The sequence below is a fragment of the Callithrix jacchus genome, chromosome 11, assembly GCF_049354715.1.
Source record: "Callithrix jacchus isolate 240 chromosome 11, calJac240_pri, whole genome shotgun sequence".
NCBI lineage: Eukaryota > Metazoa > Chordata > Mammalia > Primates > Cebidae > Callithrix > Callithrix jacchus.
The window spans coordinates 8,394,100-8,409,968 of NC_133512.1; the positions used below are offsets into that span (position 1 = coordinate 8,394,100).

Here is a 15,869-nt window from a genome sequence, read left to right on the forward strand (position 1 = left end):
TCACCATTTTGCAGAGGAGGAAGCAGGCTCAGAGAGGTTAAGAAACTTGCCCAGGAATACAAATCTAGTAAAGGGTACAGCCAGCTCTCAAATTCACATTAGTCCAATAAGAAAGAGAGGTTCTGAAAATACTTTATTTATCGCATACTATACAATATATATTTCTTATCATTGAATGAAAGACTGTTCGTACCAGTAGCCTGTATGAAAGGAAATATTGTCTGATGGGGGAAATAGACAGAGTTTGGGAGTCAAAATAGCTGGCTTCTCTTGAACCTTTACCTTCACATGGCTCCTGTTACTGCTCTAGGATTGACTTGAAGAAGGGGTAAAGGAAAAACAGTCCATTTGCATCTCCTTGGATCTAGAAAACTTGTAGGTATTTTCTTAGTAATTTTTTTTTTGAGACAAAGTCTTGCTCTGCCAGCCAAACTGGAGTGCAGTGGCAATATCTTGGCTCACTGCAACCTCTGCCTGTCTGTTTCAAGTGATTCTCCTGTCTCAGCTTCCTGAGTAGCTGGATTACTGGCATGCACCACCACAAATGGCATATTTTTGTATTTTTAGTAGAGATGGGGTTTCATCATGTTGGTCAGGCTGGTCTTTAACTCCTGACCTCAGGTGATCCATCTGCCTTGGCCTCCCATGGCCTCCCAAAGTGCTGGGATTACAGGTGTGTGTCACCACACTTGGCCTTTTCTTAGTAATGTTTAAAATGATAAGGAGCATCGTTAAAAGCAAGCATATTATCTATAATAATAAAATATTTTCATGTAATAAAATTAGCATATTTTAAATGAACAGACCTGGGCTCTGGAGTTCAAATCCTGGTTCTTCTACTAAGTTAGACAGTGCTTATCATATTTCTATGAGGCTGTCATATTCAGCTTCATTAAGCTTTTATTGAGCTGTACATAGTTGTCCTTTATGGAATGATTTGAAAGCCAAAATCGATCTATTATCTGACATCATGAGGGACCTGAATGTTTCACTGTTCAATTAATTGTTTGATTTTGCTTTTTTCTTAGTGTGTATGAGTAATTTTAAAACTTGGGCTCAGTACCCCTTCAAATAACATTTTTTTAAACTTCTGACTTGGAAAAATTTCATTTCTACAGAAAAATAGAATAGTACAGTGAGTATTCACATATATCCTTTACCTAGATTAAACAATTATTAATAGTTGGACACATTTGCTTTATCACTCTATACTTTTTTCCTCAGCTAGTTGGATATCATGTTGTGGAGGTGACACAAATATCTACTCCTATCTGTAAGAACTAGGACTCTATTCTACATGCATACCATACCATTATAAAGCATATGAAATTTAACATAAGAATATTTAATGGTCATTCTATATTCAGATTTCCCCAGTTGACCCAATAAATTCCTTTATAGGCTTTTAAAAAATATATATATATAAAGACTTTTTCAGAGTTCAACAATCTATTTATTTGTTATGTCTTTTTTCATCTTTAATTACTCTCTGGGGAAGAGATCTTATGGCATTTAACATTTTTGAAGATTCCAAGCTAGCTGTTTGGTAAAATATTTCACAATTGGGATTTGATTGTGTTTTTAAAATCAGAATTAGATGAACAGTTTGGGGCAAGAATATAATCTAGATGGTGATCCTGCTCTATGATCACCATTATGTTCAAGAGAACATAGTGTTATTTTGTACCATTATTCTTGGTAATGGTAACTTTGATCAAGAGATGTAACCACTCTGCTTTAAAATGCCAACATAGTGTTTTTAAGTAGAACAGTTACATCACTCTTGTAAATGTCTCAGGTGGAAGGCAACTATCATAGCATTTTGATATCCACCAATAGTTACTTAGAAAATGTTGAGCAGTGTACATTGTCCTATTTTCATCTTGAATTTAGATTACTCCTATAGGCTGTTATTCTAATGTAACATGTATTTATGCTTGAAAGTATTTTATTAATTACTATATTTTATATTTTAAAAAACCAGTACATGTATATAAATGGAAGTTAAATTCCATAACATTTCCTGTGATTATAAAGCTCTCCTTGATTGAATTGTCATTGCAAATACCAGTAGTGAATATTTCCATTTAAAATAAAGGAAACATTAGTAATTTTGTTAAAAGTACAACCTAATGAAAAAGATAGGGCCGAGATTTTTTTCCCAAGTAGTTTGCATATCTGTTGATTAATACTGCTTATTCTAGAATGAGACATATTTCCACATTAATTGCAATTTTGCTTTTTATTTTTATAAGTATGCTTGTAAATAAGTATTTGAGAATGTAAGGAGTTTTGTCATAGTTACCATCACTGAGTTATTGGAACTCCTTCAACATGTGTGAAAAGTCTTTCATCAAAAATGATTTTAGGCTGGGCGCAGTGGCTCATGCCTGTAATCCCAGCACTTTGAGAGGCCAAGGCAGGTGAATCCCTTAAGCACACAAGTTCAAGACCACCCTGGACAACATAGTGAAACCCCGTCTCTACTAAAAATACAAAGAAAAAAAAAAAATAGCCAGGCATGGTGGCACACGCCTGTAATCCCAGCGACTGAGACATGAGAATTGCTTGAGCCTGGGAAGCAGAGGCTGCAGGGAGCTGAAATCATACCACTGCACTCCAGCCTGGATTACAGAGTGAGACTCTGTCTCAAAAAAACCACCAAGATTCTAATGACATCTTCCAGGTGTCAAGTTAAGATTCTTTCTCTTTCAGTTTTGTTGATAGTAAAGAATTGGAGGCCAGGCATGGTGACTTGCGCCTAAGTAATTTCAGCACTTCGGGAGGCTAAGGCAGGAGGATTGCTTGAGGCCAGGAGTTTGAAACCAACCTGGGTAACATATGAGACTGTGTTTCCAAAAAAAAAAAGAAAAATTACAGATCACATGATCCACAGAATGATTTTTTTATCTAGTAATTACTTGCTTTTTTAGTTCTCTTACCAATACTTATGACATTTTCTAGTACTTTTTACCTTTTCTTTTCATAGCACTCGTTTAATCCAGTATACTTAAAGAAGATTAGGAAATCAGCATGTAGTGTCACTGTTACTTTGCCAATCCATTTTTAAAATTGTTTCTTAATGTTGTTTTTTTAAGTATTTTGCCAAAACCTTGGAACTATATAGGTTTATTTCACTCAATATATGGGAAATGCCTGCCTTATAATCTAATTATAAACTGTGTTCTTATTGTAAAACAAATCACCTAAATCAGATTTAATTTGATCAGAACACACCTGACTGCATTTTTTTTAATTAAAAACAAACATGTTAACACACCTTTGAGGACAATTCTGTAAGCTATCTATAACAAATTCTGAACGAATCTTGTTACATACGTTACTAAAGCATCCAAATAAAGATGATCAGATTGATCCAATATTTAAATAAAAACATTTTATAAACAAAATATATCTGTATTTTGTAATATGATATAATGAGTAGTTAAAATTATAAATTACTTAGGAGGTAAGGACTATGAAGAAAGGCATTTGTGTTCCTTTAGAAAGTTGGAAGATGTATCAAGCTCTTTTGATCAATTTTTTAGGAATAATCAAATGAGAGAGCAGGGTATTTAAAAATCAGATATAGGCTGGGCGCAGTGGTGGTGGCTCATGCCTGTAATTCCGGCATTTTGGGATGCCGAGGCAGACGGATCACTTGAGGCCAGGAGTTTGAGACCCACCTGGCCAACACTGTGAAACGCTTTCTCTACTAAACATAGAAAAATCAGGCTGAGCTCAGCAATTTGGGAGGCTGAGGTGGGCAGATCAGAAGGTCAAAAGATGAAGACCATCTTGGCCAACATGGTGAAACCCCATCTCTACTAAAAGTACAAAAAAAATTAGCTGGGCCTGGTGGTGCTCGCCTGTAGCCCCAGCTACTCGGGAGTCTGAGGCAGGAGAATCACTTGAACCCAGGAGGCAGAGGTTGCAGTAAACTGAGATGGCACCGCTCCACTCCAGCCTGGCAACAGAATGAGACTCCATCTCAAAAGAAAAAAAAAAAGCCGGGCGTGGTGGTACACGGCTATGTTCGCAGCTACCAAGGTTGAGAAACGAGAATTTTGGGCTCAGGCGGAGGTTGCGATGAGCCGAGATAGTGTCACTGCACTCCAGCCTGGGCAACAGATGAGACCCTGTCTCAGAAAAAAGTCTGGGTGCAGTGGCTCATGCCTGTAATCCCAGCACTTTGGGATGCCGAGGTGGGCAGATCACCTGAGGTCAGGAGTTCGAGACCAGCCTGGCCAACATGAGGAAACCCTGTCTCTACTAAAAATACAAAAAATAGCCAGGTATGGTGGTGTGCACCTGTAATCCAAGCTACTGGGGAGGCTGAGGCAGGGGAGAATTGCTTGAACCTGGGAGGCAGAAGTTGCAGTGAGCCAAGGTTGTGCCATTGCACTCCAGCCTGGGCAACAGAGCAAGACTCTATCTCAAAAAAAAAAGGAACGGAAAGAAAAGAATCTCTTACTTATAAACTGTGGGAGGGAAAAAAAGGTCTTTTTAATGGATTGCTTTGCTTTGATGGGGCTCTCCTTCAAGAGCAAGCTTCAGGATGGAAAGGTGGAATCACTTCAGTTACCGTACTCTGCAGTACTACAGTATATCTGAATTTAAGGTATCCCAACAGAGGCTAAGGCCCATATCTCCTCATACACACACTTAGAAAGGAAAGTCTTTGGCGGGTTTATGATGCCTGAAAGCTTCCCAATATCGCTATTTCAAATTGTCCCTTTGTTTGTTGCTCCAGGAGGTTTTTACACGCTGAGGCAATGCATCATAGTAAGATGGCTGAGAGGTATGCCTTTGTTTTGTTTTTGGACCTCAGGTGCATAGACTTGGTTTAATCATAATCTTTGTGTCACTCATCATTGGTCCATGCATGGCTCTCTTTTATTTATTTTAGTTACTTTAGTTTTTTAAAATAAAGTTAATAAGCAGCCATGAACCTACCAGACAAAAGCTAGAACATTGAAAATAACATACTTTAATCATATTACCCCTATCCCCTCCAACATACCCCTTGCCTTCTTTCACCTGAGGTAACCATCATCCCTGTTTTCTTTTCTATATACTTTTTGTTGCCATCTATATGTACTCATAAAAGGTTATATTTTAAAATTTTAGTTAATTTTATAAAAGTGTCATGCTGTTTGTAATATTTTGGGAATGACTTTTTAAACGAATACTGCTAAGATTCAACCATATTGTTGCATCTGCCTTTATTTTATAACATGAGTACTTGTGAAAGAGGAGATATGATAGAAGACCTTGCTTGAACAGGCAGGCCATCCTCAAAGCTCAATCATAGGAAAGTGGACATATGGATATGGAAATTCCTTTAAAAAAATTCCAGCTGTATCCCCCTTCAAGAGTCTTCGTGTACCTCCTAGAGGTTAAACAGATCTGGGTTGAGGACTGTAGGTATATATCACCAGGTGGGGTTGCCTAAGGGAATTTGTAGATATTCTGGGCAAGTTTATTCACCTTTCTAAGCCTCAAGTTTCTCATCTTTAAAATAGATACAACAGTAACGTTCCATTAAACACTTAATTAGGGTAAGAAGAAAGTATTTATAAGTCAAATATTTCTATCTTTAAGCAAAAGTTATTCTCTAGTGTTACCAGTTGTATGAAGTTACTTTAAGATAGAATTGAGGAAGAATTGTGGGCAATTTTGGTAGTTGTTATTCACAACTCTCTAGCCACTCTATCCTTGGATTACCCATTTTGAAAACTCATCTATAGCATCAGTTTAATTCTAGAGCATTTGGATAGATAAGCAAATAAGTTAGTAAAAAGTAAAAAGTTTTTACTGTAAAGTTCTTCACAAATATTATGTTCTAGCCTTTCCTGAGACAGGATCTGGCTTTGTCACCCACACCAGAGTACAGTGGCATGATCTTGGCTCTCTGCAGCCTCTGCCTCCTGGACTCAAGCCATCCTCCCACCTCAGCCTCCTGAGTAGCTGGGACTACAGACATGTGTCAGCACGCGTGGCTAATTTTTTTTGTAGAGACAGGGTTTCACCATGTTGTCCAGCCTGGTGACTCCTGAGCCTAAGTGATCAGCCCACCTCAGTCTCCCAAAGTGCTGGGATTACAGGCATGAGCAACTGCACTTGGCCCTTTACTACTTTTTTTTTTTTTTAATCCCATATCTAGTTTCTACAAGTGGCATATTTTTCTTTTTTGTGTGACAGAGTCTGGCTCTGTCATCTAGGCTGGAGTGTAGTTGCATGATCTCAGCTCACTGCAGTTTCCACCACCCAGGCTCAAGCTGTCCTCTCACCTCAGCCTCCCAAGTAGTTGGGACTGCAGGTGCACACCATGCATAATTTTTGTGTTTTTTGCAAAAACAGGGTTTCGCCATGTTACTCAGGCTGGTCTTGAACTCCTGGGCTCAAACAGTCCTCCCACGTTGGCCTCCCTACGTGCTGACATTACAGGCGTAAGCCACTGTGCCTGGCTGAAAATGGGCATATTTTTCTGTCTTTTTCATTTTTTTTTCAAGATATAATACACTATCATAAGAATTGACTTTGAAAGGTTGCACCAATAGTAATAGTAGCCTTTTTTTTTTTTTTTTTTTTTTTTGAGACAGAGTTGTTGCCCAGGCTTGAGTGCAGTGGCACAATCTCTGCTCACTGCAACCTCCGCCTCCTGGGTTCAAGCAGTTCTCCTTCCTCAGACTCCTGAGTAGCTGGGATTACAGGTGCCTGCCAACACAGCCGGCTAATTTTTGTATTTTTAGTAGAGATGGGTTTTTGCCACGTTGGCCAGGCTGGTCTTGAACTCCTGACTTCAGGTGATCCACCTGCCTTGGCCTCTCAAAGTGCTGGGATTACAGATGTGCGCCACCATACCCAGCCATAGTAACGTATTTTCATGAATATATATTTTTCATTCATAATTTTGATAAATGATTTTTCATTGATTATTCCAGAAGCCAAAGAAAAATGGTTTTATCTGTAAAGACACAGCAAGCCCTGAAAGAAGTGGGGCAGTAAGGATGATTTTTATTGGAGGAGTTTTACAGAGCCATTCTATGAAGTCTTCAACAACTATTTGGGGTGGGAGCATGGCTTGGTGCTACATAGTAATGAGCATTTTTTGTTAAGAAATGCCATTTACAATATAGTTCCTTTTTTTTTTTTTTCCAGCCTTCCTTTATGGCAAGATTGTCATGAGTTATGGAGTAAAAAGCGAAGAAGACAGAAACAGATGGGCATGACTGATGATGTTTCCACAATTAAAGCCCCCAGAAAGGACTTATCTCTGGGCTTGGATGACAGCAGAACCAACACACCCCAGGGTGTGCTGCCATCTTCACAACTGAAATCTCAGGGCAACTCAAATGTAGCACCTGGTCAGTAATGCTTCCATGGGTTGGTTTCTTTCACATTGTTTTGTGGTTAATGCTGATCATATAGCTCTAGTGTTGCAGCATCTTGTGGCTAATGATAATAATTAACGTTTATTTACGGAACTAGACATTTCTTTGTACCAGTACAGAAGTTTCATTGCTGTTGACACCACAATTTTAAGTAATCTTAAGGTAACTTATAAAGAAGCATCAAATTACCTGATTGGCAAGTCCTCAGATTTCTGTATTTACTTTTTGCTCTTAATGCAGAAGTCCGTAGGTCTTTTACAAACACTACTCTCATCGAGGCTCAGCATTCAATGTCTACAGATGCTTAAGGAGTAGGAAGAAAGATGTAAGAAGACGGCCAAGAGCTCTTTCATACCGTTGATAATGTCCTGATGTCACTCTTAATGTTTTAATTTCTCTGATTATAGTAAAGAATCTAAAAGATTGGAATCCGATATTTGCTCCCAAAATAACTTACAATATGAGAAGGGAAGGTCAGGCACGGTGGCTCACGCCTGTAATCCCAGCTGTTTGGGAGGACAAGATGGGCAGACCACTTGTGCCCATGAGTTTAAGACCAGCCCGGACAACATCCTGAAACTCTGTCTCTACTAAAAATATGGAAAAATGTAGCTGGGTGTGGTGGCACACGCCTGTAATCCGAGCTACTCGGGAAGTTCAAGCCCAAGAATTGCTTGAACCCAGGAGGCAGAGGTTGCAGTGAGCCAAGATTATGACACTGCACTCCGGCCTGGGTGACAGGGTGAGACTGTCTCAAAACAAACCAACAAAGGACGGTATCTTCTATTTAGTTATTTTAGGAAAACTTAAATTTCTTCCTCTGACTCAATCTGTCGTAGAGTAAGCTTTTTGATACACCTTTTTTAAAAGGACATCCACTTCCTCATTTTGCCTAAAGCATCCAGAAACATTCATCTTTAAGTTTTAACAGAGAGTGATATAAAATAATGAGAGAGAGAGAGAGAGAGAGAGAGAGAGAGAGAGAGAGAATGTGAGGTGGTGGCTTATTAAACTTGAAAAAATAGACTAGCAGTTCTTAAGAGATGAATAAATGTTGATCGATCAGTTAGTTGATTAAAACAGATATGTGGATCAGACTGACCTTTTGGTGGTTACAGATAAACATAGGTTAACTGAGAAAGCTTTAAAGATGGCCATTAATGCTGGCCCATGCAGTCCACAAGCTACTACTTGACTTTGGTTTGACTGCATATTTAAAGTACTCCTTCTGTAAATGCCAAAAGCGATTATTTGTTGTCCAAAAGTATTTTCTTGAAATAGTGAGTTCCCCTACATGAAAATTTTTGTCCTGCTAACAAAAGGATGTGAGATGACAAGAACAGAAATTTTGGATGGTGGTCCATTTTCCCAGGACTCTCAGGTCTTTATTTCTTGTTCACTTCATGGAACTGATGTCTTAAACTGCTAAACCTGGTACAACAAAAGGGTTGTTAGTTTACTCATTTTAGCTGGTGAAAATGAATTGCCCTTTCTGGGCTCATTTTGTTGTTAATTTGCTCTAACTTACTTTACAACCCTATTTTAATGGTGGAGAGCTTTCTTTTTTTTTAAAATTTTTTTTTTTTAAGATATCGAGTCTCTGTTGCCCAGGCTGGGGTGCAGTGGCACAATCGGGGCTCACTGCAACCTCCACCTCCCAGGTGGTGATTCTCCTTCCTCAGCCTCCCAAGTAGCTGGGATTACAGGCATATGCCACCACACTCAGCTAATTTTTGTATTTTTAGTAGAGATGGGGTTTTGCCATGTTGGTCAGGCTGGTCTCGAACTCCTGACCTCAGGTGATCTTATGTTCAGGATTTCAATACCAGCCCAGGTAACACAGCAAAACCCCATTGCTATAAAAAATACAAAAATTAGCCAGCCCTATATTCCCAGCTACTTGGGGGACTGAAGCGGGAGGACTGCTTGAGCCTAGGAGGTCAAGGCTGCAGTGAGCTGAGATTGCACCACTGCACTCTGGCCTGGATGATAAAATGAGACCCTATGTTAAAAAAAAAAAAGAAAGGGAGAGAGAAAAGACAAAAATCAGTATTATCATGAGTGAGAAGTGAGAATTGCGGTCTGGGCATGGTGGCTCATGCCTGTAATCCCAGCACTGTGGGAGGCTGAGGTGGGTGGATCACTTGAGGTCACGAGTTTTAGACCAGCCTGGCAAACATGGCGAAACCAGTCTCTACTAAAAATACAACAATTAGATATGGTGGTTCGAGCCTGTAATCCCAGCTACTAGCAGGGGCTGAGGCAGGAGAATTCCTTAAACCTCAGAGGTGAAGGTTACGGTGAGCTGATAGTGTACTACTGCATTCCAGCCTGGGCAACAGAGCAAGAGTTTGTCTTAAAAAAAAAAAGTGAGAATTCTGTTTTGTTTTTTTTTTTTTGAAAAAAGGATGAATCCTTCTCCATCATCAGTTAAGTATGCTGAAATAAGAAAACGCCGCTTTAGAAAAAGAGGCACCTCAATTAAAGAACACATCCCTGAATTCACATGGATAGACTACCTGTGCTAACAGGGAAATGAAAATAAGGAAAAATGACTTTTGATGTGTAGCAAACAAGCATAGTTTCTTATTAATGTTCACAGGTCATCAGAAGAACTTACAGAAGTATCTCAAAATATATAAAGAGAATATAAAAGCATTAAACATCAGTTTTTCGTTGTTCAGAGTTCCTCTTCTATCAGCCTGTCATCTGTGATTATGGGAATTGCTCATCACTTCAGTCTTATAGTTATCATATGTGGTATTATATGCATTTGAGCCTTGTTATTATATGTGATTCAGATGAGCTTGCCTGAGGACCTGTGTAAATCATCCCAAGTCTACACTGAAAATTGGCAGACAACTGAATCCATGTTACTGGTGACGAGTTAATACTATCATATGCATGTATTAATAATAAGCATGTTTCTGTAGGCAGTCCTAACTTACCCAGAGTTACTTAAAAGGTAATTTGAATAAAAACACAGGCATTTTATCAGAATCTGCAAAATGTCATAATTTCAATATAGTGCAAAGATAACCTTAGATTTTACATAATAAACTTTATTTTAGAGAAAGTACGGTATAGTTAAGAGCTCAGATTCTGGAATCAGAATATCTGGATTCCGATCTCATCTCTGCCATTTACAAAATATTGAACCTTGGGCAAGTTGCTTGGTCTCTTTGGGTGTCAGTTTCTTCTTCTCAGTAAAAGGAAGCTAATAATAGAGCCTGCCTTATAAGGTTGTTGTAAGGAATAATGGATATTAAATGCTTAGAAAGTATTTGGCACTCTTAGCTGTTATCATTATCATTATTCATTTCCCATTTACAGTGTGCTGTTTCTTGGTAAAATCCGTAACGTGAGTTTCTAGTAATGATCTTGATTTTCCTTTTGAAGTATTTACCCCCAAAGATAAGTTACTCAAAATTGACCGCAGTTATTTTTATGTACATCTTACTTGTACATGATATTTAACTAGACTTGAGGTTCTTTTTTTTTTTTTTTACAGTATTTTTTTAAACACTCTTCTCCCAAATGTACATTTTCATATGGTAATACAGAGCCATTTTGGTGTGGGGGTGGGAGGATATGTGAATTATGGTAGTTCTAATTAATACAATTTTGTCTTTAGTAAAAACAGGCCCTGGACAGCACTTAAACCACAGTGAATTGGCAATTCTACTAAACCTACTACAGTCTAAAACAAGTGTTAATATGGCTGATTTTGTCCAAGTGTTGAACGTTAAGGTAAACTCTGAGACTCAACAGCAGCTAAATAAAATAAACCTTCCTGCTGGAATTTTGGCAACAGGTGAAAAACAGACAGATCCATCAACACCACAACAGGAGTCTTCGAAACCGTTGGGAGGAATTCAGCCTTCTTCTCAGACCATCCAGCCTAAAGTGGAGACTGATGCTGCCCAGGCGGCTGTGCAGAGTGCATTTGCAGTTCTGTTGACTCAGTTAATAAAGGCTCAGCAGTCAAAGCAGAAAGAGGTGCTGCTAGAAGAGAGGGAAAGTGGGTCGGGGCATGAAGCGTCATTACAACTCAGGCCGCCTCCAGAACCCAGCACTCCGGTGTCGGGTAAGTGTGTAGGTACCAGACCACTAACACGGCTGCATTTCCACTGTCAGCTCAGTGTTGGTGACTATAATGTGTACAATTCAGTGACATTGCTAAAAGATGTCCTGAAAAATCTCAGGTTACTGGCAATAGGTTGGTTTTTCAGTCTGTTTACTTCCAGGAATGGATTCTTTAACAAAGTATCCATGTGAGTTAGAACTCATTATGAATGGTAAAGATATTTCTAAGGTAAGCCTATGGTTAAGGAATAATGTTTAACTCCAGATACAAAAGGATGCTTGACCAAGGCATAATTTATATATACAGTAGCTTTTGTTCCTCAGGCAATACAGTATACGTGAAGTACCTTCGAAAAGCAAATTACGGCTGAGTGCGGTAGCTCACACCTATAATCCCAGCACTTTGAGAAGCTGAATTGGGAAGACTGCCTGAACCCAGGAATTCAGTAGCTATCTGGACACATAGTGGGACCGCATCTCTAAAAAACTTTTTTTCATTTTTAAACGGGCATGGCACATGCCTGTGGTTCCAGCTACTTGGAAGGCTGAGGTGGGTGAATCATTTGTGCCCAGGGAGGTCAAGGCTGTAGTGAGTTGTGATTACTCCACTGCACTCCAGTCTGGGTGACATAGTGAGACTGTTTTAAAGAGAAGCCAAATACAGTAAAATTTTCCAGTTACCATAGTATTTGTAAACTTTGTTTTTTTCATTTAACATTTTGCTAGAGATGGAACTTCTAATCATCCTTAGGACTACCTACAGGAAACACTGAATATTTTGAATATCAGTTTTCCATGGTAACTTTTGACCTTGTTTTTGCTCTGTTTCACTTAGGACAAGATGACCTCATTCAGCATCAAGATATGAGGATGTTGGAGCTAACACCAGAACCAGACCGGCCTCGAATTCTGCCTCCTGACCAGCGACCTCCTGAGCCTCCTGAACCACCACCAGTCACTGAGGAAGATCTGGATTATCGGACAGAAAACCAGCATGTACCCACCACTAGTTCTTCATTAACTGACCCTCATGCCGGAGTGAAGGCCGCCCTGTTACAGCTGCTTGCTCAGCATCAGCCCCAGGACGATCCCAAAAGAGAAGGTGGGATTGATTATCAAGCAGGAGACACTTACGTGTCCACTTCAGACTACAAGGACAACTTTGGATCCTCTTCTTTCTCTTCTGCTCCTTATGTTAGCAATGATGGTCTAGGAAGCAGTTCTGCTCCATCGTTAGAACGACGTAGTTTCATTGGAAACTCAGATATTCAGTCTTTGGATAACTACAGTACTGCTTCATCTCATTCTGGTGGTCCACCTCAGCCTTCTGCCTTTTCTGAGTCATTTCCCAGTTCAGTAGCTGGATATGGAGACATTTACCTCAATGCTGGTCCCATGTTGTTTAGTGGAGACAAGGACCATAGATTTGAATATAGCCATGGTCCTATTGCAGTCCTGGCAAACAGCAGTGACCCTTCCACGGGGCCAGAGAGTACTCACCCTTTGCCAGCAAAGATGCATAACTATAACTATGGTGGTAACTTACAGGAAAACCCAAGTGGTCCCAGCCTCATGCATGGACAGACCTGGACTTCTCCTGCCCAAGGACCTGGATATTCACAAGGATACAGGGGACATATTAGCACATCAACTGGCAGAGGTAGAGGCAGAGGGTTACCATACTGAGTATCTGTTTTTCCTCAGGCACATCATTTTTATCTGGAAAGACTTTTCTAGCTGCAATTTAAGGCAGCAATCCAAGAGACTTGAATAATATTAATTCAACAACAGCTTTATTTTTATGTGGAGAAGGGTCTTGCATACAATAGTTTAAAAAAGACAGAAAAAAAAAACCTTTGCTTAAATTCATGCTGTTCTGAAAACTAGATCTATCAATTGTACATCTTCACAAATTCTAGTTAACAGTTTTATTTTGTATTCTTGCAGTTTTAAGTGGATGCTAATTTTAGGGACATAGCCTTTTATGGCCCTCTTGCAGATCTTCTGATCTATGCACATTTGTGCTTTTTTTGTAAGTTTGGACCAACTTTTATGTAACAAACAGCCCCTCCCCACCTCCAGTTTTACAACAATCAGAAAGGGCACTGATTTATTTGGTATTTTTCTTTTTACAAAGCTACCTTTAGTCAAAGGTCACTGTCAGTCTTTGCACCTGCTTTCAGTGTTATTGTGAAAGGTGTACTTTGTGCTCATTTCAGAAAATAAAACACAACCTTTCTCTTGATGCAACAGTTTTATAAAAAAAATGGTAAATGTTATTTTTGTTTTGTTTTGCAGATTATCATAGCCTAGCAAAGTGCATTCAAATGAAATAGTGAGTTTTATATGAAAACTATGGGTGGGGTGGGGAGGGAAAGTAAGTGCCTTAACAGGTAAGGTCTGAAAAAAAGAGTTAACTTTTTATCCCCATTTGTCTTTTCAAAGGAATCAATGCATTGAAAAGGCAGGAAGCTCTCAAGTTTTCAGGGGCTGCCTGTTCAGTTCCTGTTAGGTCCATTCCCTCTGCCTGTCACACTCTCCTTTTCTGCCTGTCTTTGGGCTGTGTTCCCTTTCACTACCACCTTCTCTTGATAGGGGAGTGAGAGCAAAGAAAGGGAGAAGAACTGCAATCAGTACTTTTTGTTACTTCTGAGAAGTTCTAAAAAGTTTTGTCATTTAAATGGTTGAAAGTAATAGCTGAACGAGAATTTTAGAGTGCCATTTTCTTTCAGGCTGGCATATAGTCCCTGTTTCCATTTGCCATGGATAATTGGAGGCCATAGTATAGAAGCAAGAGTTCATAACAGAACTTACATAAATGTGTTAAAGTTCATGGGGGAGGGGTGGCAAATACCATATTTTAAGTTACGTAATTGCCATTTTAAGAAAGTCAGTTCTATTCACTTGTTAACTAGAAACGTTGCCTACATGGAATTTATTGAAGCAAAAAGAAAAGGCAATGAAAACTTTGATATTCCTTCCTGTCACCTTCCATAAAGTTGATCATGACTTCTGCCACTCAGAGCAACAACTTTAGTTCATTTTAACTTTTTCTTTTTTTATAAAGAGCATCAAAGAATGGAGTAAACTTATTTAAACTAATGGTGTGAAGTCTCACTGCGTGCACACTCATTCTCACACATACACACACAATTATAATAATTCTAGAAAGGAACCAAAGGTAAATAACCAGTGTTTCCATTATTACTAAATGGAAAAATTGACTGGAAGTTAGAGTTGTGCCAATTAATCATTTTGTTCATTAACTGTTCTGGCAACTTATTTTTTTTATTGGAATCTTAAATTGGGACAACTGTTACAGAATATGTATTGCTCCAGTTCTAAAGCCAGTTAACCCTGTGCCCTCTAACTTATGAACCTTCATTTCAAAACAATGTGGGAAGCATTGTAGTTTGATGACAGTAAGACTATTTTAAAGAGATAATTTACCATTTTACTACTATAAAATAAGTTGCTATCAGTTGACCATTTTATTTTTTGATGGACTCTTTTTTGTCACTGGGGAGAAAGAAATGAATGGAAGAAAAAAATATTTTGCTTTTATTTGAATATTGATTACTAACAACTTATAAACTACATTGCAGGAAGTGAAGAAATATTTTGAAATTAGCAAAATAGCAACAGTATTCAAGTATCTGAAATTTTAATATGGTGAGTCTTAGAGCTTTAGGCTTTCCTATAAGTGACAGTATCTAAGTTATTCTTAATAGTCACACTTGATAATTCTGCTTACCATAAGCAGCTAACCTACAATTGAAGATATTTATGTGACATGAATAGCCTGTGTTTCAAAAATTAAATATTTTATATAAAATTGAACTGTGTTTGGATAGTTTTTCTAATCAAACATTTCAGTGACATGTTGGGAGAGCGGCTGGGAGGACAGGGAAATTGTTGCTTTGAAATTGAAAATTTGAACTAGAACTTCTAATATTATCCTAAGACATCATTGCATGTGAGACATACCAGTCTTTTATGTATCCCTTAGAAGAAAAAATGTTGCCAATTAAGCCACAATACAGTACTAAGATGTCATCAGTTGTAAGCTACATCCCAGATTCAGACATGTTATATGAAAATATTTGTCTTATAACTGATGAAATATGATAGTCAAAACTCTTAATGCTTCCTTCCATAGTATTTAATACTTTAATTCAGTGAATTTGGATTGATAGGACAAGGTTGGGAAATCACTAGTACTATAGGTTGTAATAACAGCAGCCATTACTGAAAATTTGACTGAAATCTAAGGAACACATAATATTGTTTAAGTTTTTTTGAAAAAAGCAGGTAAGTCAGATTGCAAGTTAAGAAGATAAAAATAGAAAAGATTTGACCTGCTAAAAGAAGAAATTATCTTCTCCC

The 15,869-nt window shown here is 38.5% G+C and overlaps 1 protein-coding gene across 4 annotated transcripts in view; it reads left to right on the forward strand.

The window, feature by feature from the left end:
- Positions 1 to 15,323, forward strand: part of CDK13 (cyclin dependent kinase 13) — a 124,483-nt gene extending 109,160 nt beyond the window's left edge. Inside the window, exons 12-15 of one of the 4 annotated variants that reach the window (XM_035253218.3) lie at positions 4,754 to 4,801; positions 7,165 to 7,370; positions 11,032 to 11,484; positions 12,319 to 15,323. In XM_035253218.3, the coding sequence (XP_035109109.3) occupies positions 4,754 to 4,801; positions 7,165 to 7,370; positions 11,032 to 11,484; positions 12,319 to 13,169 (1,558 nt within the window). In that variant the 3' untranslated portion in view covers positions 13,170 to 15,323. The remainder of the gene's footprint in view (positions 1 to 4,753; positions 4,802 to 7,164; positions 7,371 to 11,031; positions 11,485 to 12,318) is intronic. The other 3 variants (XM_035253220.3, XM_035253219.3, XM_035253221.3) reach the window with 3 other exon arrangements.
- Positions 15,324 to 15,869: the final 546 nt, after the last annotated feature.